General features: G+C 41.8%; 1 protein-coding gene across 2 annotated transcripts; it reads right to left on the bottom strand.

Annotated features, from left to right (window-relative positions):
- Positions 1-435: 435 nt before the first annotated feature.
- On the bottom strand, positions 436-23,843 carry ALKBH3 (alkB homolog 3, alpha-ketoglutarate dependent dioxygenase). 2 transcript variants are annotated; one of them, XM_087746010.1, is made up of 9 exons: positions 23,741-23,843; positions 21,942-22,054; positions 20,713-20,747; positions 18,692-18,739; positions 17,024-17,127; positions 15,727-15,815; positions 12,334-12,543; positions 3,379-3,477; positions 436-2,852 (listed from the first exon to the last, which is right to left on the bottom strand). In XM_087746010.1, the coding sequence occupies exons 1-9, from the start codon at positions 23,814-23,816 to the stop codon at positions 2,760-2,762; spliced, it is 867 nt and encodes a 288-aa protein (XP_087602136.1). In that variant the 5' UTR covers positions 23,817-23,843; the 3' UTR covers positions 436-2,759. The 2 variants fall into 2 exon arrangements, with proteins under 2 accessions (XP_087602136.1, XP_087602138.1); XM_087746012.1 differs by lacking the exon at positions 21,942-22,054 and adding an exon at positions 22,131-22,189 and having other exon boundaries at positions 23,741-23,827.
- Between the last annotated feature and the right edge of the window lie 1,543 nt (positions 23,844-25,386).

Genomic DNA, 25,386 nt, shown 5'->3' with positions numbered 1-25,386 from the left:
CGCACATCTATCTTGAGAACTGTAAGAGTGCCTGCAGCATTCAGGAACAAATTTCTACCTCCAGGAAAAACGTCCCTGCAGAAAGCTCTCCTGAGGAGATGTGGGCTGGAATCTCCTCTGCTCGAAGCCATTTCCTGCTGTCCCGGCAGGCAGGAGGTTGCAGTCCACTGCCACCTGGCTAGGTGACTTTTTTGGGAGGAGGTGGGGGGAGGAAGGAAGGACCCACAAGTTTCCAGCTGACAAAGAAACTTGACCTCTACGCCAACTGCTCCCCTTGCAGCCAGGGAACTCAGGATAGGGGGAGGAACGATGCCATGTGCCTTGTCTCCACTGTCCACCAGATTTGGATATAAGCAGCAGCACAGTTGACACACGAGAGAGAGCAGAACATAGTTGACACCAGCAACAAAAGGGTATTGCCCTAAGAGAGCTCTGTGGGATACAGGATTTCTCTTATAGATCGTTTTATTGTGGGGGAGGAAACCTTGGTCTTCTCCCAGATCAAAGAAAGTAAAGAAACTAAACCACAATTTGCTAACATTGTAAATTGAAACCGAGAAAAGTAAGTGAAAAACTGTTCTTCCGCAACAGTATCCGTCTCCAGGGCCCTACCATCAGTTATGTGTCATAGCTTCACTGAATTTCCATAGGCTGAGGTTTGGGGGTTTAAAAGTTTCCGTCTAGTCCCCATCTCCTACTCTCTCTTGCAGCATGACTGCTCTTAACACAGTGTAAATAAATGTAGCTTGTATGAGCTGATAAAGGCTGAAGTGTTGCCTTGTCAGAATACCTGGAGAAATTAGCACTGCCTCTTGGTTAAGGAACACGACTCTCTGTCAAGACTGCCAAACCTGGGGACACGTACAGGGATGTGTACAAAGCTCCAGGTACCCAAAGAAAGTAAACGTGAAAGTAAGCGCCTGCCTCCCTCAGGACTAATTCTCAGGAGATACATCACAGATCCCAGATTCAATTAGATTCAAATGCAAGGAATTAACATTAAATATACTCCAAAAATGTCTTTCTATACAAACTAGGATGAAAGTGAAGACATTATTAGATAACAAAGTAAGTTTTCTGATCACATTCATTCTTTTTAGAAGAATAAGCTATTTCAAAAGCTGTATGGTGCTTTAGGTAGAGAAGCTGCTTCTAGAGTTGTCTGATATACAAAGAAAATGATTCTACTCAATTTCAGAGCACAGGGATTGAAATGGCTCAACAGTCTGCCCTTTAGGTCATCAATAACATTAAAACATAGGCATAATGGAGTATTAATAACTTGACTGCTCTCATCAAATATGAATTTTAAACTACAGCAAATGCTGGCTAAGAAAAGACAGACATTTTCTAAACACCAACTTATTCTTGCACTGAGGAGGGATGCTAGCTTGCTTAACAAGCAACAACATTCTTACAAGGTATAGAATATTTACCCATGCTTAGATCCTACTTCAGGCACAAAGTGAAGACATTCCAAACCTATGTTTTGATCCAGTACAGCGGATGCCATTTAGCTGCAGTGAGAACTTAACCACGTGGGCAGCACACCTGGCTTAACATCCAGACCGCAGCCATCAGCTCACTTGTTCCTACCAACAGGTGAGACGTACCTAGGGCAGGCAAACAGAAGAATTCCAGCAAGTCGCCTTGCTGAATCAGGTTTCAGCTGCTGACTGCTTCTCTGTAACAGCAGAGGTTCAAGACATAACCCTCCAAGTAATATTCTTTAATGCAATATACATTGACCTAGGAGCAGTAGCACCAGAGTGAGTGCTGCACCTGGTGCTACTACACTCTACTTAGGGTAGCTTTGCAACTGATTTACATTGTGATTATAATAACCTGGGTCCAAATCTTTGGACCAGTTCTTCTGGGTATCAAATCTGGCAGTGCAAGCCTCATTTTTGGAGATGCTGACATTTCCTGTCCCACCCGAAATCACTGGAAGCCACAACTTAGTTCTAGCTAAAAAGAAACACAAGAAAGAAACTAAGTATTTATTAGCAAATCCTGAAAATAATGGTTTTCATCTCTTTGTTAAGGCTCATGGCTAAGGTGTCTCTGTTGTGTGCCTTTGTCTGTCTTGTCTACATGGATAAACAGTTAGGATAAGTCTGACTGCAGAGTGTGTAGGAGAAGGGAGCCTTGACCCTCTGTTCTACTAGACACTAGTATAATTCAAGTAGTTATATAAATAACAAAACTGATTGCTTCATTGGAAAATACTTTGAAACCTACAAATGAAAAGCAATGCACTACCCCTTGGTGAAGTGAGTAATACTCAGAGATCATCATGAAGTGCAGCTTTCTCATTTCTGTACACACAGCACACATACAGCTGGCTTTACATAAAAGAATCCTTTCTTGTCATTACTTAGAACATAGATCACTACCTGGGGGGAAAGGGGAGACAAGAAAAGGCGCAAAAATAAGTGCTCACTGAATCGTGCTGCTCCAGTCGGTACCTCTCAGATCTCTCATGTGCTTTGTGTTCTTTTAAGAACAAGCATTGTTTTTTCACAAACTTAATGCCTGTGGTTTAGTATCATCTAACAGCATCTCACTTCTGAAAACAGAACAGCACTGTCCACATAACACAGGCAGCTTCTGATTGTCAAAGATCTTCGTAACATCGATTCTTTTCCCCATTAGGTATTTCACAGAACTCTGTTCCTGCAAGGCTTCCTTTAAATCTGTAGCAATCTGAAGCTCTGGATCTGCTGTGGGTTTATATCCAACATGCTCAAAGTGCCTCTTCATTTCCAAACTCCATCAGGTTCTGGATAAATGATCCTAAAGGTCAAGTTTATCCGTGCATCTCTAGAATGATATTCCTTAGGCACTCGATGCTGTAAGTGGCATTAGGAAAAAAAATCAAAAACAAAAGCATAAGCTTGTGTACTTAAAATACACGTAATCAAACAACGTAAAAAAAATTCATTTCCTGTGATGGCTTTTTATTATATTTCTAAACATTTAGGTAAGGCAAAAAAATCATGTTCTGACTGCTCAGGGCCACTGAAAACAAAAGATCTTTGTAGATGACTGCAGACTTGTTAAATTCGTTTGCAACTTTTTTATATTCCAAGTTCCTAAATTGATTTTGCTCTTTCAGCTGCAGGCTGCAGCCTTCATTGTTGAACTTCAATGCTGCAACATCTGAGCTGATTCCTATTACATCACTTCGCAGTTGAAAGAAAACCCATTGTTTCTGTGGGTGCTTTGAAATTCTGAGGCAGAAAGCAATATTAATGCGCTGGGAAACAATTGTGTCACTGGAAGCAGAATGTCCCATACCTTTATGTGAGTGCCTCGTGCATATTTAGAAAACTGCATTGCAAGTAAAGCACACAAACGGTGTCAAGGAGTTCCTACCTGCCAGTCCTCCTGGGTAGCTCCTTCCATCATCAGCAGAGTCCCATGATCAAGTGGGATTCTTAGTCTTTCTACGTAAGAATAGTCTCCATTCTCTTCCTAAAAAAAACATTAGACACTGAAGAAGCAGGCACGTGCATTTGGTAGAAAGCCAATCCTCCATAGCAGAGCTTAAAAAGCCGGGAGGGGAGAGGAGGAATGGAAGCTCTTACAAGATCAAGAAGTCTAACTAAACCTCTCTGTTACCGTATTTCATAAAGAGTTCAGGAACCAAGCATGTTAAGGATGAAAGAAGTAATTGAGTCTCACTGCCTGTACAACACAGGTAAAGTTCAACAACCAGTTCTTACATGTAGTGCAAAAATCCAGAGCAGGCCTGTGAACCTTTCAGAAACATCCACTCTTGAAATAAACAGTTCTGTGTGGAGACACTCTGCAGTAGCCACCCTGATTCCAATGGTTAACTACTTCAGCAAAAACACACATCTTCCTTCTATTCTGAATTTGTCTTGTTTTGGACGTTACATGCTGGTATAGTATTACCTGCTAGACGAAGAACTTTCCCTATCCAAAAACATCTCCTTTTCCTGTAGTACCTTGTAAAACAAGTTGTCTTAAACTTTATCATCATCAAGCAAAACAGACTGCTAAACTAGATGACAAATGATTTGCAAACTTTTGTTAAGCCTTCAGATTATGTACAGCTCTTTTAAAGCACAAATACAACAACTGGACATAGTAACACCACAGCATTAGTCTCACACATGCCACATCAGTGGGAATAGCAGCTCTCTATTGCTTTGCACTATCCCTTCCAACTTTAAATCAGACTAATACACTGCTAAGTCAAATTGCTGAGGGAAGTCTATTATGCCAACGCAGTTCTCTTTGTCAATCACAACAGTAACCTCCTCATGAAATCATACTATGCCTGACATGAACTATCTTCCAGAATGCCACATGGGCAGGTATTATAACACTCTATGTACTCCTTTAATATTTTCTGATTTTAGCCTTCAAGAGCTGCAGAAAAAATTGCTGCAAACCTTGAACAACTTCCATTTAACATCTTACCTACTTAATGCTGGCACTGTATTTAATTCATATTGAAATGTGAATAGGAAAACCAGGATTTCCCCCAAATACAGAATGGCAGTATATGTTTTGCCTTTTACAGATCTCTATTGCCAACTTTGCAAGTTGTCTAGGAAGAGTGGAAAGCAACTCTCTGAAATGAAGAATTCAGGGAAGTTTCAGATAGGAAATCACCTGCAAAATACAGGGGTTATTGGGGGGGGGGGGGGAGGAATTAGAGAAATACTTTAATTAGTCTTGAAAGGGAAGGGACTCAAGAGGTCTTTTATTTTAAGTTATAGAAAGCCATAGATAGCTTGAAAGTGTAAAGTGGATAATAAATGTCCTCCACTGAAAAAAGAGTGTGACAGGTTCTCAGTCTCTACATTGTACAAGTACAGGGTTAACCTTGTTCTGAGTATACCACATATAGCAAACAGCCTGAATGCATATTTGTTATTGTACCACTGCTTCTAGAAGCAGAGATACTGGATTTTTTCCAAAGAGATCACCAAATCAGTTATTTGTTCTTGAAAGAAAAGCCAGAAATACACAATTACTACAAAGAGATGAGAAAAAATTAATTAGGCCAGGTCTGAGCTTCTAAAGCATGACGGTGTTCCTGTAAGGGACCATGTATCTTAGACAGTTGCTCAACAAATGCTTCAGATTTTTTATTTTTTAATTAGTTAGGCAGTATCTTCTCTTCCAGTTTCCTATAATGGTCGGTGGACTCCTAAAATAACACTTGCTGAGTGTTGAGGAGGAGGCAATGCTCAATTATTTCAGACCCAGCTGAAGGCAGCAATTACTCCAGATTCAACAAAACCTGTTAATATCAGAGTGGCATTTGTCACATTTGTCAGGTAAAATCAAACTGGAATTTGGGGTGGGGCGGGGGGAGATATGAGAGGTCACAACTTACATCACTTGTAACAGAAGCAGATCACAAAGAAGCTGGAAACAGTACAGGACAACCGAGACTTGGAAAATGGCATTATCAGAGTAAGATTTAATCCAGTTTGAGGCACAGGTATAGTCATCTACACTGACAAAAGTTTCTGAAACAGAAACAAACGTTATAAGACCTCCAGGCTTCAGCTGTATGTTGAGTTATTCAGGAGAACGCACAGGGCTCTGCGCAGACCCAGCAGTTAGAAGAAAACATTAATGGGTCATAAAAAGGTAGACGGAGTCTTTTGAGATCCATTAAAAAGACCCAGCACCTCTCATCCGACACATTTTACTGCTTTTACAAAACCTCACATTTTCAAAAATCTTAACTAGCTTCCTCAAAGCTTAATTCTGAAGTGGCCCAACTTGATGCACGTTTGTCTTTTTGAAGTTCACGGCTTGCTAAATAGCTCAAAATAATGAGGTAAAGTCTCAACTACTGGGAAAACTACATCTCGGACTTAAAACACAGTCCAATTTTCAAAAGAATGACTGGGCGAAGGGGGTGGTATAAAAAAGATGCAGACAGAAAGAAGACTGCAAATCCTCTAAAATGCAAAGGAGCTTGGTTGGGATCAAATCAATTCCCAACAATAAAAAGCATCACTTGATATAATTGACTATATATTCGCACCTTTGCCACTTTCTGTTCGTGTCTGGGACTAGAAGTCACAGTGTGACAGAACAAGGCTATTTAATACTGGCAGCACTGGCTGAGCAATTCTGGATTTGTGCATTTCTTGGGGATACCAAAGGGCCCGAGGCTGTGCCAGTGATTAATAAAGCTCACTAAACCTCTGGAATCAGGGAGGGCTGAAGGCACTCAGAATCACCTGTAACACATATTCTTTGTATGGAAAATGCAGAACATATTTTTAAGCTTCTAGAATTATTAGTCATTTATCTTGCTCTATTAAAAGTAAGGTGTAATGTCAAAAACGTTTTCTTAAACTTCACAGAAAACAAGGAAAAAATTTCAAAAATATGTATTATAAACATGACTGCTGATGAAAAGCAGAGAAATACCACGGCATGGCTGTTCTCTATTTCACAGGATTACATCATTTCACTTTGCGGATGGACAACAGTGGACTTATTTTTAGCTCTTGCTCATCTTGATTAAAAAGGAATTCTTCTAAGATAAATGATTTAGGTATTGCTCTCTACAACTACCTGAAAGGAGGCTGTAGCGAGGTGGGGGTCGGTCTCTTCTCCCAAGTAACAAGCGATAGGATGAGAGGAAACGGCCTCAATCGGCACCAGGGGAAGTTTAGGTTGGATATTACGAAAAACTTCTTCACCAAAAGGGTGGTCAGGCACTGGACCAGGCTGCCCAGGGAAGTGGTTGAGTCTCCATCCCTGGAGGTATTTAAAAGATGGGTAGACGTGGTGCTCGAGGACATGGTTTAGTGGTGGCCTTGGCAGTGCTAGGTTAACGGTTGGACTCGATGATCTTAAGGGTCTTTTCCAACCTTGACGATTCTATGATAAAGCAGTCCTTGTACAGTGTGTGTTCTATGATTCTAAGTTAGACAAGAAGTTTTTACTGTCTTACACATTGTTACTAACGCTGTCCATCAAATCTCATTTCAGAACTTTTATCTCTAGAGCTGGTGTTAGATATACAGAAAACTCAGTTGAGTTTCACAGGTCAAGAAGTTTACGACGGAAATTTATTCCTGACATTTAAGGAGGAAAAGACTTTTTAAAAATACTGATAACAAACATGGAAAGAAATGCATCAGGTAACTTTTATATGGTCACTTTGTAACTCTATATATGTGTTACAAAACCAGCTGCTTCCAACAACAGGTCTAGTAAGGCAACTGTTCTGCATCTTAGTATGTTAGAATTTTCATAATCTTGAGTTGCACATTTAATTCAATCCAAGCTTTACACTAAGTACACTGTCTAAAATTTTCTTTTTATCCTTAATTCAAGTAACTACAGTTAATAAGTGAGGAGAGCTCAGCATGAGTTGATGGGAAGCTGTGAATATAAAATCTGTACGTATTCCGGGACCCCATCAAGGTTTTCTTCTGAAAATGGTATCAAAATCAAAAAAGTAAGAAAAAGAAAAGGTCTAATACAAATCTATATAAATCACCTAAGTTTGTTTCTTTAAGCCTTAGGCAAGTTTATTGAGATAGCAATAGGAAATGGGTTCTAGATAGTGTGGAAGCATCTTCTATTATAAAGAAAAGCAAATGGAAACATCCCATAGAAGAATGTATAAATAATAATGCAGTTATACATGCAAATGATGCAAAATTATTTTCAAAGGGTAAAGTCAATAGCCCTCATGGAGAGTGCTGGCTTCTAGTCTTCTGCTTTATCTATTTACCTATTACCAAGAGAATTATCCTTACAAAACTTCTAATCTTGTATTTTTCAGACTTGCATCCTGCTTGTATGCCTCTTTTGCAGTTTACTCCTCTACCACCAACTGTGGAAACACCCTCCTCCAAAAACAAAGTGGTCTCATCTATCAATACTTCTGCATTTTTACCTGCTTATTCTCACTGCCTCTGATGAAATCCTCACTGCAGCTCTTTCCTTTACGGATTCAGTAAGAATGAATATCAGTCATATTGCCCTTTCCTCACATAATCCACTTGCCTGCCTACATAGGACTATCTTTAAACTCCCTCAGTCTTTCTGCAGCTGACCTAGCAGACTGCAAGTGAGGTAGGTCTAAAGCACTCGCATCTTCCTCTCTGCTTGTCTACAGCTGCTCAAGTCCTGCCAATACTGGTGGACACCACCTCCTCCTCTGCAGCCACTGCTGCCTGCAAGTCTCCTTCCTGCCAATCTAAAAGTTCATTCCTCCTCGTCCTGATCCAAGCCTCAGTTTCTACTGTGCACCATGTATTCCCACGTTCATCTTCCGTTGGGCCTGTTAGGACATTAAGGGTTATTTTTCTGCTGTGTTCAGAAGTACTAGGAGATCTTTAACTTCTGCTAGAACAGTTACTCAAGGACAGAAGAAAGGGACCGTGTTTTAGTGTTTCATTTGAAGGACAGACCCATCTGAAGGCTGATGCTGAGAACACCACAAGCATCTTACTATTACCTAACACACATGTGAAGCACTCCCTTCCCCAGCACCCATCAGTCTCCGTGGTTACAGATGGAAGAAGAGCAACCTGACAGCTGGCTTTCGAACTCCTTCCACAGTTCACACAGCAGTTTGTTGGACACCTGCACCCAGCTGGTCCTTATGGCACCCAGACGTCTGCTACACAGCAGCTCCCAGTGGAACGTGGGAGCTTAGTGGGACGTTAAGTATCGCCCTTCGCCCTTGACCTAACATTTCACACTCAGTTTCCAAAAAGACCTAATCGGATAACCTAGCATTGTCTCACTGAGTTGAGCAGTGACAAGCAATAGTAAAAATGGTAGTGAGACTGTGTCAGCAAGATCCATCTAACACAGGGAAATCAACTCCTTTAGAGTAGGACAATTAAGTCATGTATGAGCGGGAGAGGGGCCTTGAGGTTGTGTGGAGAACAGGAGGACGTCACGGTGGTGCAAAGGCGACAGGTATGATGTGGGCAAATACAAGAGGACTTGTTAGCTAAACCAATAGATTGTGTGTGAATTGTGTATGAATCACAACTCTAAAACGAAGCACTCGCCTCTTGGTTTCAGTGTAGGCAGGAGCTATAACGAGGAGGGGGAACAAGGAGGCAAGAAAAAGTTTAAGTAATTCACTGAAACTAGAAGTAGAAAATAAAACAAACCAGATCACTTCACTGTAGACTTTGAACTACCAAGCAGGCATCCAAAAAAACCCTAGAAACCATTTAAAGCAAAGGCAAAATATTGGCTACGACCACACAACTGGTCCAAATAAACAGAAGAGGCAGCATTCAGAAGAAAGAATGCTTAAAAAGAAAAACTCCAGCGGATAAAGTAAAACAGCTTCTGGCATCATGTTAATTTCCATGAAAAGTCTCCTTAATTCCAGCGAGGAATTTGCTCCTGAAATGTATTTGTAGCTTTTTTTTTTTTTAAACACGCACTGGGCTGAAATCTGAGTAGGAATTATTTCTCCTTATCCACAAGGGATGCTTGTTGATGCAGATTCAAATGGACTATGCATGTCTCTACACTCCTTTACCACCTATTATATGATGAACACTTACTCATCCAGTACAGTACTCACCAAAATGAAAAGCAGAGGACTGAACCTTTCCCTCCCCTCGCTCCAGAACAATTTTCAGGAAAAAAATACCACTTGCACCGAAATAACTTTTTTTTTTTTTTTTTTCATTTTTTGCCAAGGAAAAATGCAGAGAAAGGATAAAAGATTTCCTTTTGTGACAGTTTCAGAATGGCCTATATAAACGCCATCAACTTCCTACCAGACAAATGTCAAAATTCACACAAACACGCACAAAAAAACCCAACCCACAAACATTACTGGTCTTCTTTGCAGTTAGAGAAATTGGATTTTATTCTATAATAAGTTCATCTACACTTCAAGATATAAAATGGAAAATATTTGTACAGATATTAACAGAAACTGAAGTCTCTGAAGGCTCTGATCTAGTATTCTTCAATAGCACTACAAGATGTTATGTGACTTGTGGTACATAATGTTTTGTACCCAGTTTTGATCACACACAGGCAACCGCTTTAGTTTTTTTTTTTTTTTCCTGCACATTTGTCCACAGTGAGCTTCTACCACAGTATTTCTCATCTTGTATTTTCATTATATCTTTCACTTCAAAATACTTAAAAGCACTCATAAAAACAGAGGGGAAATGAAGGCCTTTGAAACTCCAGAATCTGAAATACTAGAATGTTGGCCCTCAAAGAGGTTTAATTTTGGGAGGAAAAGGATTTACTTTCTCTTTCCCTCCTCAATGAAGACTAACTCTGGAAAACCCGATGTACTGATACTGGCAGATTACAAACCAGGAAGAGCCTGAATGCCTGTGATGACTGTTAGTCTGAATCCCTTTTCCTAAAACTACTTTCCTCTTCCTGTAACTTGCTTTTGAACAAAGTAATGATCAAACTTCAAATACCTACAATCAACTTTAACTCTCTCGTAATGAAAGAGTGAATGCTACATTACAATAGAGTAAGCAAATTACGTCTTTGGTGGTACAGCCTGAAAGGTGGTAATTTCCATCAGAGCCTCTTGTAACTCCCACTTGGCAAAGCATCTAGTGTCATAGGATGCTCTCAGAAAATTGCAGGCTTTGGGAATGTGCAAAGAATACGTAATGTGTACCATGTAATTATTAAGTACGAGTTCCCTTAGGCACAGGATGCAGTTAATAGCAACTTATTCAAAGATCACTCTGCACATGGGGATCGTACCTTAGAAACAGGTATGTTACACTTGCAAAAGGCATACGCTTCATAGGTAACAAGACTCCGCTAGTCAGAAATATCAGGTCAGAGGCACTGAAGGAAAAAAAAAAAAAAAAGAGGAGAGCTTGAGGGATACATCTATAGAAAATCATCCATCTCAGGAAGAAAAGGGAAGAAATTGTGCAGTACAGATCAAAGGCGGCGGCCAATTATGAATGGCACAGACTGAATTTCCCCCTTTGCTCATAGTGGGTGCCTTTTCAGAAAATAGAAAACAGAACAAAAAGACATCTTGCTCAAGAACTGGGTTTGATTTTTAAGAGAGAAACTGCAAAGTTTATACTGAAATCGAAGTGGCTTTGATTCTGATCCATCGAAGAGGAACACATGCACTTTTAGAAATGAATCCAAGCACCATTTACAGTTTCCCAGAGGAATGAACTTTCCAGCTGACATTTTGTTATCGCCACAGCATCAAAGATACTTACTCATGCTATGCCCACTGATATAATGCACTGGTTATGTGATCTCATGCTCAGGGACCAGGATTAAATTCACTTCAGACAACAAAGAATTTACAAATTAGAGAACTGGTGAAAAATACAAATTATTTATTTGTTTTCTCGTTCAACTTCTGACCTTTGCTGTTTATGACTAGGTGACCCAAGGTGACTCTTGATGGGCAGACTTCAGTATGTCAGCATACAGTTTTCTAACAGGCTGATAATCATCACCTTTGCTTTCTGCATTACTTATTCAGGCTAAATAGCAACATGAGCAGACAGGAAACTTCTTCCCAAAGTTCTCAAAGACTACACATGCAGAAAAGACATCTGAAGCACAATACCCTAAAACGAGGCCTGTATTCTCAACACAGGAATGTGTGATTCCTTTACTTGGATAAATATGAATTGCAAAATCTAAGTTTTAAGTTGGCTTGTAAACACAGCATTCCCAAGCACAGCATTTTATCTAGAAAAAGTATTCACTACTGAATCACCAACTAATTCCTGAAAGGATGTTCCACACACACCTCCTCACTAAAGTAAAGATCTCTGTTTAGTCTGTGAAGTATGATGCGACAGTGTGGTATTTTATGGAAGAGAAACAAGCTCCTTCCCTCTGTTCACTGTCCCTCAATCTGAACACACACAAGTCAAAATGCAAACATTCTTAAGATTTCTACTCACAAGAGCAGTCAGAGCTACTCTTCATCCCACATACACTATGCATTACACAATGTTTGCCTGAGTTTAAGAAAATGGTATCAAGTCTTTGGTTCATTTACACAGTGAAAGTCCCCTTCCACCATCACTGATTTCATTTTAAGTAACGGGAAGGGCCCTTATTTGGGCAAAGAGTGCCCAGTTGCAATTTCACTGCACCACTACACTGCTGCTCATTATCAGAGCGGTCCCATTCCCATCCTCAAGATGTCACGTTCCATGTGACAGATTTCTTGAATTCCACAGAACTTTACAAGTTGTGCTTTCATTAACTACTATTAAATGCTTTTAGTAATTAAGTTCTCTAAACAGAGGGCAAATAGTGAACATATTAGTAACTATAAGACTCTCTCAATGTGATATGAACACTCACAGGGGAGGGTTTCTTCCTCATCTCAAAGGTCCGGGTAGCACCAAAGCTGAGCGAGGCAATGACAGGATTTTTTCCCAGTGATGGTTCATCGTCACTGTGCCAGTCTACACTATCCTTCTCATTTCGGTAGAGGTTGCAGAGAAGGGAGTTGAAGGTATAGCCAGTGAACTCTTCAATGCGCTCCTTTAGCATGGTGAGAAGAGGATGCCACTGCAATCAGCACAGCAGGAGGAGGGTAAATACAATGAAAGCAAGCCAGCAGCAGATAACATCAAGACACAACGGGAAAACTACTAAGAAACAAAATATGCTGCACTTCAATCACAATAAACCTGAAATCAAACAAACGCCTCTGAACAATTCTGATTATATTTTTAGTAAACGGGCTTTCTGTGAAACACGCGTGTTGCCTATTACTCAATACTAAATCATCTCTTAAAACTATGAAGCCAGTCCGCCTTTCATACTAATGTAGCCAGCCACAGCAATTAACTGAAAGGTGAGAGAGTAGACAGAGTAAAATCTGCTTGAACTGACCACGAAAAAATACTGGGAGTTCTTAACTAAGACAAAAAGTGTGCAACTTCTCCCACGCATACCTGTTTTTTTAACCTCCTGGCCAAGCTAGAGGAGTTTAACATGGGGCTCTGATACTGTCCGAGTTACTTGGCCATTGCTGGTGGGCCTGGTGCATCCAGAAAGTTGCAATCGGTGACTAAATGACATGCTCTCAATTGCCTGCAGCTGTTGACGCAGAACAAGAGACAACGGTTGGCCTAACACTGTCACAGCGTGGCCCTCTGTCCCTGCTCTCTTAGTACAGCTTGTTAAGCCCAACTCATCACCTCTCGGGGTTTTGACTTCAACACTGTAACTCTCCAGTGGTTGGCAAAACCAGCGTCACAGGCCCTGAATTTCATCCTTCCTTTTGCTAACATCTTGCTGAGCCCATAGCCCACGGCAGCTCTGCACATTCCATTACAACTCAGTTCAGTGAATCATTATTTAATGTTATAAACTTACATCATGACTTTCATCTGTCAGAGTGCTTTTAAGTACTACGTAAGTTAAAAAAAAACAAAACAAAACAAAAACGCTAAAGCAATGTAGGTCAGAATTTTTGCCCATTATATAAGCAGAAACACAGGATCAAGAGAGGATAAAGGACTGATTCCAAACCTTCCAGTGCATCACTGGCAGAAGGTGGAACAGACAGCAGGAATTAGTTCCTAATATCCACCTCTAATAATCAAGTCTGCACCACCTTCTTTTCACGCTTACCCATGTTTAAGGGGTTATTAACCTGTTGGCTACACTGCAGGAACCTCAACATACCATCTTTCTCTATTAGGGCTATTTCTAGCTAAGTCACCCCTTCAATGACTAAGCATCATGTGAATAATTAATTATACATAAACATAGCTTGCAGCCATGGGACATGTAGGGAAATCAGCAACACCACCCAAAAAAAAGCTATAGCTTGTAACTGGGCTGCCTGAACGTGCAGTATGTGCAAGACATAAAATACACTGACAGAAGAGTCCAACAAGAATTACTGAAAGCACTTTTCAGTGACCAACTAGGACTGGATTCCTTCAATTCCTATCACAAAGTATTTATTACTAAAAATGTTATCATATGGTGAATTTTACAATTCAGTGGAAATCCCACTACAAACCTGCAGCATTGGAAGTAATTTTGTTGAAACATTACTGTGTCACCAACTACATCACTGCTTACAAAGAAACATTTTTCTAATACCAAAATTCATTTAGGCACAAGCACTGGATTATACCTAACAGTACTGCAATCACGCCCAGTCTTACCAAACAAAAAAGGAGGGGCACAAAGCTAATACTCCTACAGATCAAGCGTTGAAGGCAGGTAATTGGTTTTGGCCAAGCTGTGCACTAAATTACATTTTACTCCGGATATTTTTGTGATATAAACCCTATTCTACAGGTAAGGACCGTGCTCTTTACACCATCCACTGCTTCTTCTAGGCTGCACGAACTCCCACCTACAAAGCTGAGTGAAATGTCAGAGTGTCCATGTGCAGCCTACCGATATATCTGCCTATGGGCAGTTTCCAGCCAGTGGCAGGGCTGGCTCCCAGCTATGCAAGTTTGCCAGTGCATCTCACTTTCTGCTAGAGTTTCCTTCTCTCAGTAAAAAGGAGAATTATTGAGGGATAAAAGACTGGATCAGCATGCATGACTGATTTTAGGCCTTGTACCTCTTGGACAAGAAAAACAAATCAGTAGCCCAATGAGTGCTAACTCTGAACTTTATGCAAACTGAACTGGAACCATCAATTCAGGGTATATAGGCTCTATCCAACATCTAAGCAGCAATGGCTCCCACAACAGGCAATTCCGAACTGGATTTAAATCATTAGTGTACAGCAGAATGATTTTGGAAGGGCACTTCCAATCCCTAAAGCCATTTAGCTTGTAGAAAAGTCCATTTAAAATAATATTCCACAAATGAGTACCAAAAAAGCACCGATTTTTCCACCACAAATTCCATAGGTTATGGAATTTTTGAACTATGGTATTTTTGAGACTACAACATCTTCACAACTCATATTGCTAAATAACGCCTGTCCACTTTTCCCAAACTGAGCTTTGCTAGGAGGTACCCCGCTTTGGCAGCAGTTCTGGGACTTGGGACACTTCTCCCTCACGCTATCCAGCCTTCAACAGTCACACTTAATTTATGGTTCAGAACATTGCAGCCTACTGCCATGAAAATTTCAAACAAAGCAATACCAAGAGGCAGGCTGATGGGACAACAGGCTGGAAGCCAGAGAGAGCGAGTGAACATGAACAAAACGTCAACGAGTCACTCGGAAGATTTTTAACTCTTCCAAAATAGTGTTGGAAATTACACCATACAATCTGGAGCTGCTGATCAGGCAGGTTGTGTGTGTGAATTTCATAGCACTCACCTAAATTCTCATTTAAGCAGTATTGAATCTAAGTGTTTCTGAAAGTAACTATTTCAGTAATTGATATCACTATATCTTTACAACAAAAAGCTCAGTATGCCTGTGTACACTACAATCTCCAATATAAAGATGCATAGAGTAAGTCATACAGAACAATTTAAAGTTTTGTCCAAAGCTACAGTGACCCAAAATCAGAATGTTAAACTCTGGAGTTTCCTTTTGCCAACGTTTAGCAACTAAATCATGTCCTCTCAGTCAATCTACTCATAATGCGTGTTTTATGAAGTTGTCCACATTCCACTAGAATCTGTTGCTGATCACAAATGAAATGCTGATAGATACTCTAGATAAAAATAGAGGATAGAGGGAATTTTTGCGTCTCAGTCTCTGCAAAGGATTTCTTTGTAGACAATAATAAAAGAAAACTGTAAACATATACATACATTTGGGTTTGGCTGCATTGTTATCCTGGAGTATGTGTAAGGAAGTTCGCCATACCAGGAGGTAAGCCTTGGTTCCTCAAAAGACACTTCTAAAAAAAGAAAAACAGGAAAACTTTCTCAGGTGCTTTGTCAAAGGGCTTGAAAATGGAAAGATCATGCAATTCTGCCAAGAAACTTGATCAAAAAGGAACTGTCCATTCACCTGAAGTTAAAAAGCAGCTCCTTAAAATCCTCAGCCTTACATAATGAACTCAAGTGAAGGAATGAGATTATTCAAAAGCAGGCCTGTCTCTGCAAGAGGAACTACCTTGCCAAAATCTTGGAACCACATCAATTTTCTCATCCCTATGTATGCCAGACAGAGCAGGGACTGGACAAGTTAAAGATAGCAAAATGAAACTGAAATTTTAATTCTGGCTTGTTTTATACTCTCCCAGTTCCAGTGCCCAACACACCGGCATAAGTTGCAAGATGTATCCACTGGAAAGGATGAAGTGGAAAGGACTGCAGCATCAACGTGACATTAAAGAAGAATGTAGCAGGGCTGCACACGTAATATTTTGTCAAATATGTGTGCACTCTGTGGTGTAATACACACATCAAATTAGAAGTACTTTCAACTTCTGAAAAGACTATCTTGGTAGCTATTTCTCATGCTTGACAGGTAACATTCTCCATTATACTGTACCTTTATTGCAAGCCAATAAACACAGGTGTTGAAGACATTTTCCAGCCCTGTCCAGTAACTACTCTGATATATTATCTTATATCCGTTCCTGACTGAAGAGAAATTTAGCCAGAACAGGTGCCCCTTAGTGAACAAATCCAGAATAGCAGTCTCCTCACTTACAGCATACTGGAACTAATAAGCAAAGACAAGGGAAAATAAACGTGCTCTGCTGGGATTTTAAGTGAGAGAGGCAAAAAATGATCCTGGTGACAGAAACCTCAAAGAACACAGTTTTTGCAGCATCACTGGGAGACAGTATGAAGGGATGGCGCACAGACTTAATCTAAAAAAACAGTAGGAAAAAGAACTGGACATGACAGAGGACGCAATAAAATTCAAAGACTTTTTAAGATAGGGTATTTTAATTTGGAAAGATCTAATTTAACTGGCAACAGGAACATGGTGACAGAGATTGAAAAATAAGCAGCAGTACTCTTCAGATATGCATGGAAAACCTGGAAGGAAACATGTGAAGGAGTGGTAATATGTAAAATTAAAAACAATGATAAACAATGCATGGATTTTGGTATGAAAATGACCTGAAAAGTTGGTCTACACATGCCTTACCCTCTCTGATGTGAGTTCTCTGACCCCAGGGTATGTCTTGGAGGAGCTGTTCAAACATCCAGTCTGCTTGTTCTGAGTCAATAAAGCCAGGAATCAAATGAATCCTAAGAAAGAAAAAGATAAAGAAAAAAATGGAAAGAATATACACTTCTAAATATGCTTTGATAAAATATTCTAATTTCCAGGATTCCCAAAGGAGATAAGAATGGCTGTAATGCATCAAACCAAAAGTCAAAGCCCAGTATCCTATTTCTGACCACAGCCAAAAGCAGGTGTGAAGGAAAGAACAGAAGGCAGCAGGAGCTCCTGATGAGTCTTCCCCTAACCAAACACATCGAATTGCTTTTTAAAACCTATAAAAACATATGACATGAACAATATTCTATGTGTCCCACAATCGGCCATATACTGTGTGAAAAATGGCATCCTTCTGCTTGTTAACAACTTCCCATTTGATAAATTAGATAGCCTTGATTATGGTACTACAATCAACATAAGTAAATAATTGCCCTTTATTCACCATCTCCATGCCACTCAGAATTTGACAGCCCTTTATCACTACTGCCATCCTATCCTCTCTTTTCCAAGCACAAGAACTGTTGAGTATTTAACCTCTCCTATGTTTACATTTTCATATGTACATTTTATATTTTGACTGTACCAGCAGCAGCATTCAAAAATTCCAGCCGCTGTTGTGGGCTGCAGAGTAGCAGAGGTTACTCTCGCGAGTATTCAATGCTCCAAAGACATCACAATAAGAATATATATAGTAAAGGTACTAAAAGAGATGCAAAATCCAATTATTAACTTTCCAGAAATGTATATATTCCAGCAACACATTATGAAAACAAACTCCAGAAAATGACAGAATAACCCAGCTGGCTGTGTATCTTTTCTCTTTCCAGCTGGTCAAAGCTTTTACTTTTCAAATTGGTATAAAACTTTATTTGCAGTTTTAGAAGAAACCAAGGTGAAAGCTTTGAAATAAATACACAAGAAGTTACTGTGTCCTTGGCATTTTTTCCACTATTAATAAAATCTATCAAATTCAGAAGAAAAGGATTAATACTGATATTGCAGCTAAGTCAGCAAGGTAAAATAAAATGCATTTTAGATACAGAACAAGTAGGTTTTGTTTTGAAGTGTCCTGACACTGAGATAATTAAGGTATAGCATGTAAGCAAAAGGGACAACCCTGAAGTTACCAAATCTGCCTAAAGTTAAATGCTTTTACTAGATTAATTTGAAACAAGTCAAATTTACAGCTATAGGTTTTTGGTAGCTCGTAATTATACAACGCAGACACCACGCACTTGCTAACACAGGAATACCGATCCAAATTTCAAGCAGCAACTTACTCTGGATCATGAAACAAATGGACATAGCCCTTTCTCCTTATTCTGGACAAGAACACTAGATGCAGTAAGCACTAGATGTTAAGAGGTTCATTTTAATTCTCTTCAGTGCTGCTCAGAACTGCATAAGTCTCTGCTACTTGATACTCAAAGTATTTCCAGAAGTACTCTAAACAGAAGATACACAGGAAGGGCAATGTGCACCTGCCAGAGTCAAAACACTCTGCAGAGACTAGACTTCAGAAAGCTGAGTATCACCACATTGTTCCACAACAGCAAATTACAAGTTTCAAAAAACGTGCAATGCACTTACCTAGAAATGCCAGTTGGTACTTTGCTGAGCTCATACACACCAGGCTTGCTGAGGATGTAAGAAAAGAAAGAGCCATCAGACAGACAAGCACAAAGAAATTATCTTGCACTGAGCAGCATGGACTAGAATTGCTGTAAACCTGGACTAGGGAGACTATACTTTAAAAAGGAAAAGAAAAACACCTTTGCACTACTAAGGGAAGCAATAATGTTCTGGAGCCAGTCAGAGGTCAGAGCAAGGCAGCCAGGGGCGCTGCAGAAGCAGATGAGTTTGTGTGCACTTCCTGCCTCTCGCTCTCGTTTCACCAAAGGCTCAATACAGTTTTAAAGCTCTAGAGATACGTAACAGGGGATGTCATGGGGAATCTAAAGGAGGCAACCATACAAGACTGCACCCTGACCGTTACGTTTGCAATTTATAGGTATACAAAAAACATGAGTGTAACTGGAGCTGCAAAATCCAGTTTTCGGTCAAATGGCCAATACCACCATTCTTCTAATAGCAAAGTACTCATCAACCTGTGTGATGCAGTGAAACTGAGTTACAGGTACATGAGAAGTATTTCAATTATTGTGGCTGGTAAATACTCTTTGCTGTTAAGAGTTGTGTTATCATAAAGTATTATTTACTCTCGTACCAACTGCTTGCTTCACCTACTATTTCATTTTCTCCTAAGCCAGCTCCAAACCGTATACTGCTCTTTTTGCCCAGAGCACTCCAGGAGTTGATCGCTCTCCAGCACTGCTTCTCCCTCAAAACAGTTCACCAGCTCACGAAACGATGACATACTGTGTTTTGTGCTGTGCTGTATTTAAGAAAGTTAAATAAACAGAAACTTCTGCTCTCTTCCATATTGCACGTGCAGAGCATAAACCGTACTGTATTACCTACGGCACACCATTGTGATGAGAATAGCACCTTGGTTCTGCTTCCTCTATATGTTTTTATTTGATTTGTAAATAAGTGTAACAAATGAAAGGTCAGTGAACCTTTAGAACACTTCTAACACACTGAATTTACTTTATACGTAGATACTATGTTATTACTACTAATCATAAACAATATGCAAAGAACATATGGCTGTATCATTCATACTGAAATGGAAAGTTAAATCATAAGCAAATCTGTTACAATCTGTAAGTGCTTCTGGGAAATTCTGTAACTATTTCCAGCAATATTTTTCAAGACTCTTGACAGAAACAGCTCTCACGAAGCAGTTCTGCTTAATGAACTGTTCACTACCACACTAGCAGTGGGAGGGCAGCTGAACATCTCATCTGAATTATGCTCTGCACGAATACCCACCTAGCATCAAATCTAAAGTTACTACAGAAAACTAACCCCAGATCCCTCAAAGTAAAAACAACATGCAGTGAGTCAAAAGCTGAATCTGTAACTTGCCTCTTAGGAACCATCTAGAAAGAAAATTCTACCAAGATGACCAAACTGAAGCAAATTTATTTTTCAAAATCTGTAACTTCACTATACCCCCCCGTACCTTGTCACATTTCATGCCAAGGTTATTCTGAAAAGATCCCCATTTCAACACAAAGGGTAAGTGATCTACAGAGTATGAATATCTAGCTTCACTATGACACTTACTAGCAGTTGCTTTTTCGAACCTTCAAAGGAAGCACTGCTTGAGTTGCCATAACAGCTATATTCCTGGAAAACGGTAAGTAATGTCTAGCATAGTTTACACAGGGACTGTTCTAGGAAAATGGAAATTGCTAACCAAAGGAGACATATTTGCAGTTCTGTTCATCCAGAATGTCCAATCGTTTGTTCTTCCTGGCTTATACAGCTACACCAAAGCTACAAAAACTAGTTAATACAGACTTGGATTCTCCATTATAAATTCAGTTCAGGATAAAAGGGCTGAAAGTCCACATTTTGTATTGAAACTTCTTCCAAAGGCATGGCAGTTGTAAGGGGAGAAGGAACGCTTTTTCAGCAGATTCCCACTGACTAACAAGACAGAAAAACCACACGAAGGACAGTTAAGTCCGCAGTATACTCACTCTATCACACCTGCCTCAGGAACTCTGCGCTCCACCTGAAAGGTAACAAGACAATACATGGCGAATATTAAACATTTAAGTACCTGGCATGCTCTCGTCCAACAGAACTAATTGCCATCTCTAGTGACTCTATAGCTGCATACTGATATGTCAGTAAGAAAAACATACCTCTGGACAATTGGTAAGCAGTAACAACCCACCCACTCTCCCTGTGTCCCAGAAACTCTCAAATGCAGCTACCACTGCAGGCGTTTTTTAACAATCAACTGCCCCCTAAAGGACATTCATTTCTAAATTATTTGGATTATTACAATACTTGCTATTTATCAACTGCAACAAAAAAAAATTCTTATCCTTACATTTGGAAGCAAAAATCTCGAGCAAGGGATGAGCAAATCCCTGGCCCCAGACAATAAGCAAAACACAAGACAGACCAGACATGGCAGGAGTTGACACTTTAAAATTGTCTGCACAGCCTGAGATAGCTGGGGTTTGTTAAAACAAAAAACAAACACAGTAGTTTAATCCAGCCTGGTCCAGCCTGGATTATCATTCTGGTGGTCTCAGGGATTTATGCTTCTCTCCTCTGAGCTCAGTGGCACGCTCAGATGCAAGGAGGTACCGAGTTGAGCACGCAAGAAGGTCAAAATATAGTACTATATAGATACTAGGGCTCTGCCACAGAGAAAAGATAATCTTCCCAGGCCATCTCCAATCCTTCCAAGCCTTTCAAACACTTCTGGCTTAGAAAGAAGTGTTCAAGATTTTTTTTCCCAAGCAAGGAACTACCCTCCCACTGCACAGAGCACAAGATCCTTCATCTGCTGACAGGACATAAAGCAAAGCCTATAAAACAAATCCCACGCTCTTCCCCTGTAACAAGAAAGACAGATATCCCAGCTGAGGGAAAAAACAGAGCTCAAATCATGCTTAGGACATTGCATCATTCTGAATATTTAGGAGAACATATTCTTTTGGCTCTCCAAAAAAAAGTAGTTATAAACAGGTATGCAATGAAAGTCTGAGGCTAAACAGAGGAACTGTAACTTTCTGTTTGCCATATATGCAAGACAGTTGCAAACTCTGCTTGGTAAAAGCCCAAAGTTCAGCTCACAGCCAAGTTTTTAATTTGTTTTTAAATGTGAGACTATAATCTCAAAGTCTGATAATTTTTATCATTTGAAGTTTAATAAAATATGAGATTCAACTAGTTACCATGTAAATTTTACCTCTGATGGCTTTTCAAAGACAAATTGCTTTTGATTGTGAGGCTGATCTTTCCTCACCCAAGCCGGTCTGGCGCCTGCAGGGGCAAGGTTGCTGGCCACAGGTGCCTTAGGTGCTAAAGCAGAGAGGCAAAAAAAAGGATCACGAGATGAAATTTCATCATACAAAAAATACCGTTTGGAAGAACTTACGGAATCATTCTTTGAAGCATTCTCCTCTGCTTGACAGAGACTCCAGGGAACAGCCAAACCTACATTACGTAAGAGTTAAAATTGCACAGAACCTGAAATTTTTTTATATATGTTATTCATAACAAACAAAAATGAAAACATCCTTTTATCAGAAAGGATAACATCTAGAATCTTTCCATTCTACCACAAACACCCATCACATGCCAGCAGAAATTTTCCTAAACAGCTAAACTGCTTCCCTCCACAATTTTTTTTAGGAAACAAAAAGACATTTCTCTGAGAAAAATACTTTTACTAAAAAAAGATTTTGAAGCTAGGGAGAAAGCATGGAAAAGCAACTCAGGCATACCACTTCATGTGTTTTATTTATACATGCAAGGAGACTTAAAAATAGGTCTTCACTCTACATAACTCAAAAGATAGGAAAAATAATTTTAAAAAATCCCCTTAGGAATAAGTAGAATGAAATGCACCTGTGACAGAAAACTTACAGACTACATGCACAAGTCAAAATAGTTAGCTAATTTTTTTCAGGATTAAAAAAAAAAATCAACTTGCCTAGGACACTCAGTCTACAGAGAAACGGGAGCTTTACTGCGTGTTGTAATCAGGCAAGTAAAATACAGTGTTTTGACCACATTCAGAAAACAAACCAGTCCTTCTTGCAAAACTGGAAACTCACACAGCGCTCTCCTGCCTCTGCACTCTTTGGTTTAAACGTCTGATATAAAACAGCGACATTAACTCCAGCCCTTTCAACCAGCACTCTTTATTTTGCAATGTTTTCACTGTGAAACAATACAGGAAGACACATGACAAGTTTTATGAATAAAATGTGAGTAATAGTTACTACAGAAGTTAGCACCACCAAATTCTATTTGTCTCTCATTCAACTTGCCCAGAGATGAAAAGTCGTACGCTTACTTAAGCGTGTGCATTAGAAACGCATCCATGCACATATGCAGCTGACCCTGCGTTCTGTGTCCAAAATTGCTACAACATACCTGTGACATACATACAAATTTTTGTATTTTACTTAAAAACTGGGTTCGAAGACCTGAACTTTAGTTACCTAGCAAAACCGGACCACCGCTCGAGGCCTCACGCTCGGTGTCCCGCAGCAGGGCCCCGGAAAGCAGCCAGCAGAGCCGTCCCCGCCGCCCCGGGGGGGCTGCAGGGCTGTTTGCAGACCCGGACTCCGGCTGTTCCGCTCAGCGACGACACCAACGCCAACTTCCCACCGCAGGCCCAGAGGCTCTCAAGGCTTTGCCGATTATATTTCCCCTCGGCCCACGCTCACGCCTCGGGCAGCCGTGTTCGCCAGGCCGTCGGTGAGGCGAGGGGCAGGCAGCCCCAGCGCTTCCCTCCCGGGGCGGACCCGCTCCGGCGCCGCGCACCGCCGGCGGGGTGGCCGTCGCTGCGGCTCGCCAGAACCGGCCTCACCGCAACGCCGCGGCCGGGCAGAAAGGCCCTGACAAGCCCCAGACGCCCGCCGGCCCGTGGCCCTGCGACCCCGGCGGCGGCGGCCGCGGGGGGGGGCCGGGCCGAGCCCCTGCGCTCCAGAGCCCGGGGGCCGCCGCCGCGCCCGAGGGTGCGCGCCCGGTCCTCACCTGCGAGCGGGGCCTTGCCCGCCGGGGCGCCGGCCCAGCCGCCCTGGACGCGGGCGCGCTGCCGCCTCTCCGCCATGCCGCCGGCAGGGCGGGGCCCGGCCCATCCCGCCGCGCCGCCCGGTGCGCCGCCCGCCCGCCTCCGCCGCCCGCGCCGGGGGTTCCGCCCCGCGGAGCCTGCCTTTCTTCCCGCGGTGCAGGCGGCCCGCCCGGCGCTCGGCCGCGGCTCGGAGGGGCAGGGGCGCTGCCGGCCTGCACCCAGGCTTCAGTGAACAGCTGAAACCATAGAACCACAGAACGCTTTGGGAGGGAAGGGACCTTTAAAGGCCACCCAGTCCATCCCCCCTGCAAGGGGCAGGGACACCTTCAACTAGATCAGGTTGCTCAGAGCCCCAGCCAGCCTGGCCTTGAATCATACAACCATAGAATCGTCAAGGTTGGAAAAGACCCTTAAGATCATCGAGTCCAACCGTTAACCTAGCACTGCCAAGGCCACCACTAAACCACGTCCCCAAGCACCACGTCTACCCATCTTTTAAATACCTCCAGGGATGGAGACTCAACCACTTCCCCGGGCAGCCTGGTCCAATGCTTGACCACCCTTTCAGTGAAGAAGTTTTTCCTAATATCCAACCTAAACCTCCCCTGGCGCAGCTTGAGGCCGTTTCCTCTCATCCTATCACTTGTTACCAGGGAGAAGAGACCGACCCCCACCTCGCTACAACCTCCTTTCAGCTAGTTGTACAGAGCAATAAGGTCTGCCCTCAGCCTCCTCTTCTCCAGACTAAACCATCCCAGCTCCCTCAGCCGCTCCTCATAAGACTTGTGCTCTAGACCCTTCACCAACTTCATTGCCCTCCTCTGGACACACTCCAGCACCTCAACGTCCTTCTTGTGGTGAAGGGCCCAAAACTGAACACAGTACTCGAGGTGCAGCCTCACCAGTGCTAAGTACAGGGGCACTATCGCCTCCCTGGTCCTGCTGGCCACACTATTCCTCATACAAGCCAGGATGCCATTGGCCCTCTTGGCCACCTGAGCACACTGCTGGCTCATGTTCAGGCGGCTGTGAACCGACACCCCCAGGTCCTTTTCAGCCACTCCTCCCCAAGCCTGTAGCGTTGCATGGGGTTGTTGTGACCCAAGTGCAGGACCCAGCCCTTAGCCCTGTTGAACCTCATACAGTTGGCCCCGGCCCAACGATCCAGCCTGTCCAGGTCCCTCTGCAGGGCCTTCCTACCCTCCAGCAGATCAACACTTCCACCCAGCTTGGTGTCATCTGCAAACTTACTGAGGATGCACTCAATCCCCTCATCCAGATCATCAGTGAAGATGTTGAACAGGACCGGCCCCAGCACTGAGCCCTGGGCAACACCACTCGTGACCAGCCGCCAACTGGATTTGACTCCATTCACCACCACTCTCTGGGCTCGGCCGTCCAGCCAGTTTTTAACCCAGCGCAGAGTGCACCCATCCAAGCCGTGAGCAGCCAGCTTCTCCAGGAGAATGCTGTGGGAGACTGTCAAAGGCCTTACTAAAGTCCAAGTAGACAACATCCACAGCCTTCCCCCAATCCACTAAGCGGGTCACCTTGTCATAGAAGGAGACCAGGTTAGTGAAGCAGGATCTCCCTTTCATAAACCCATGCT

The sequence above is a fragment of the Nipponia nippon genome, unplaced genomic scaffold, assembly GCF_047370975.1.
Source record: "Nipponia nippon isolate SJK-2023a ecotype South Korea unplaced genomic scaffold, ASM4737097v1 scaffold_10, whole genome shotgun sequence".
Classification (NCBI taxonomy): domain Eukaryota; kingdom Metazoa; phylum Chordata; class Aves; order Pelecaniformes; family Threskiornithidae; genus Nipponia; species Nipponia nippon.
This window is presented reverse-complemented; position numbering and strand designations above follow the sequence as displayed.

Excerpts from the sequence above, each read along its gene's own strand:
- ALKBH3 (XM_087746010.1), bottom strand. The coding sequence starts at position 23,816 with ATGGCGGAGAGGCGGCAGCGCGCCCGCGTCCAGGGCGGCTGGGCCGGC. Across the intron at positions 20,748-21,941 it reads TCTTTGAAAAGCCATCAGAG|GTGGAGCGCAGAGTTCCTGA; the intron begins GTAAAATTTACA and ends GTTACCTTTCAG. Across the intron at positions 17,128-18,691 it reads GTACCAACTGGCATTTCTAG|GATTCATTTGATTCCTGGCT; the intron begins GTAAGTGCATTG and ends TTTCTTTCTTAG.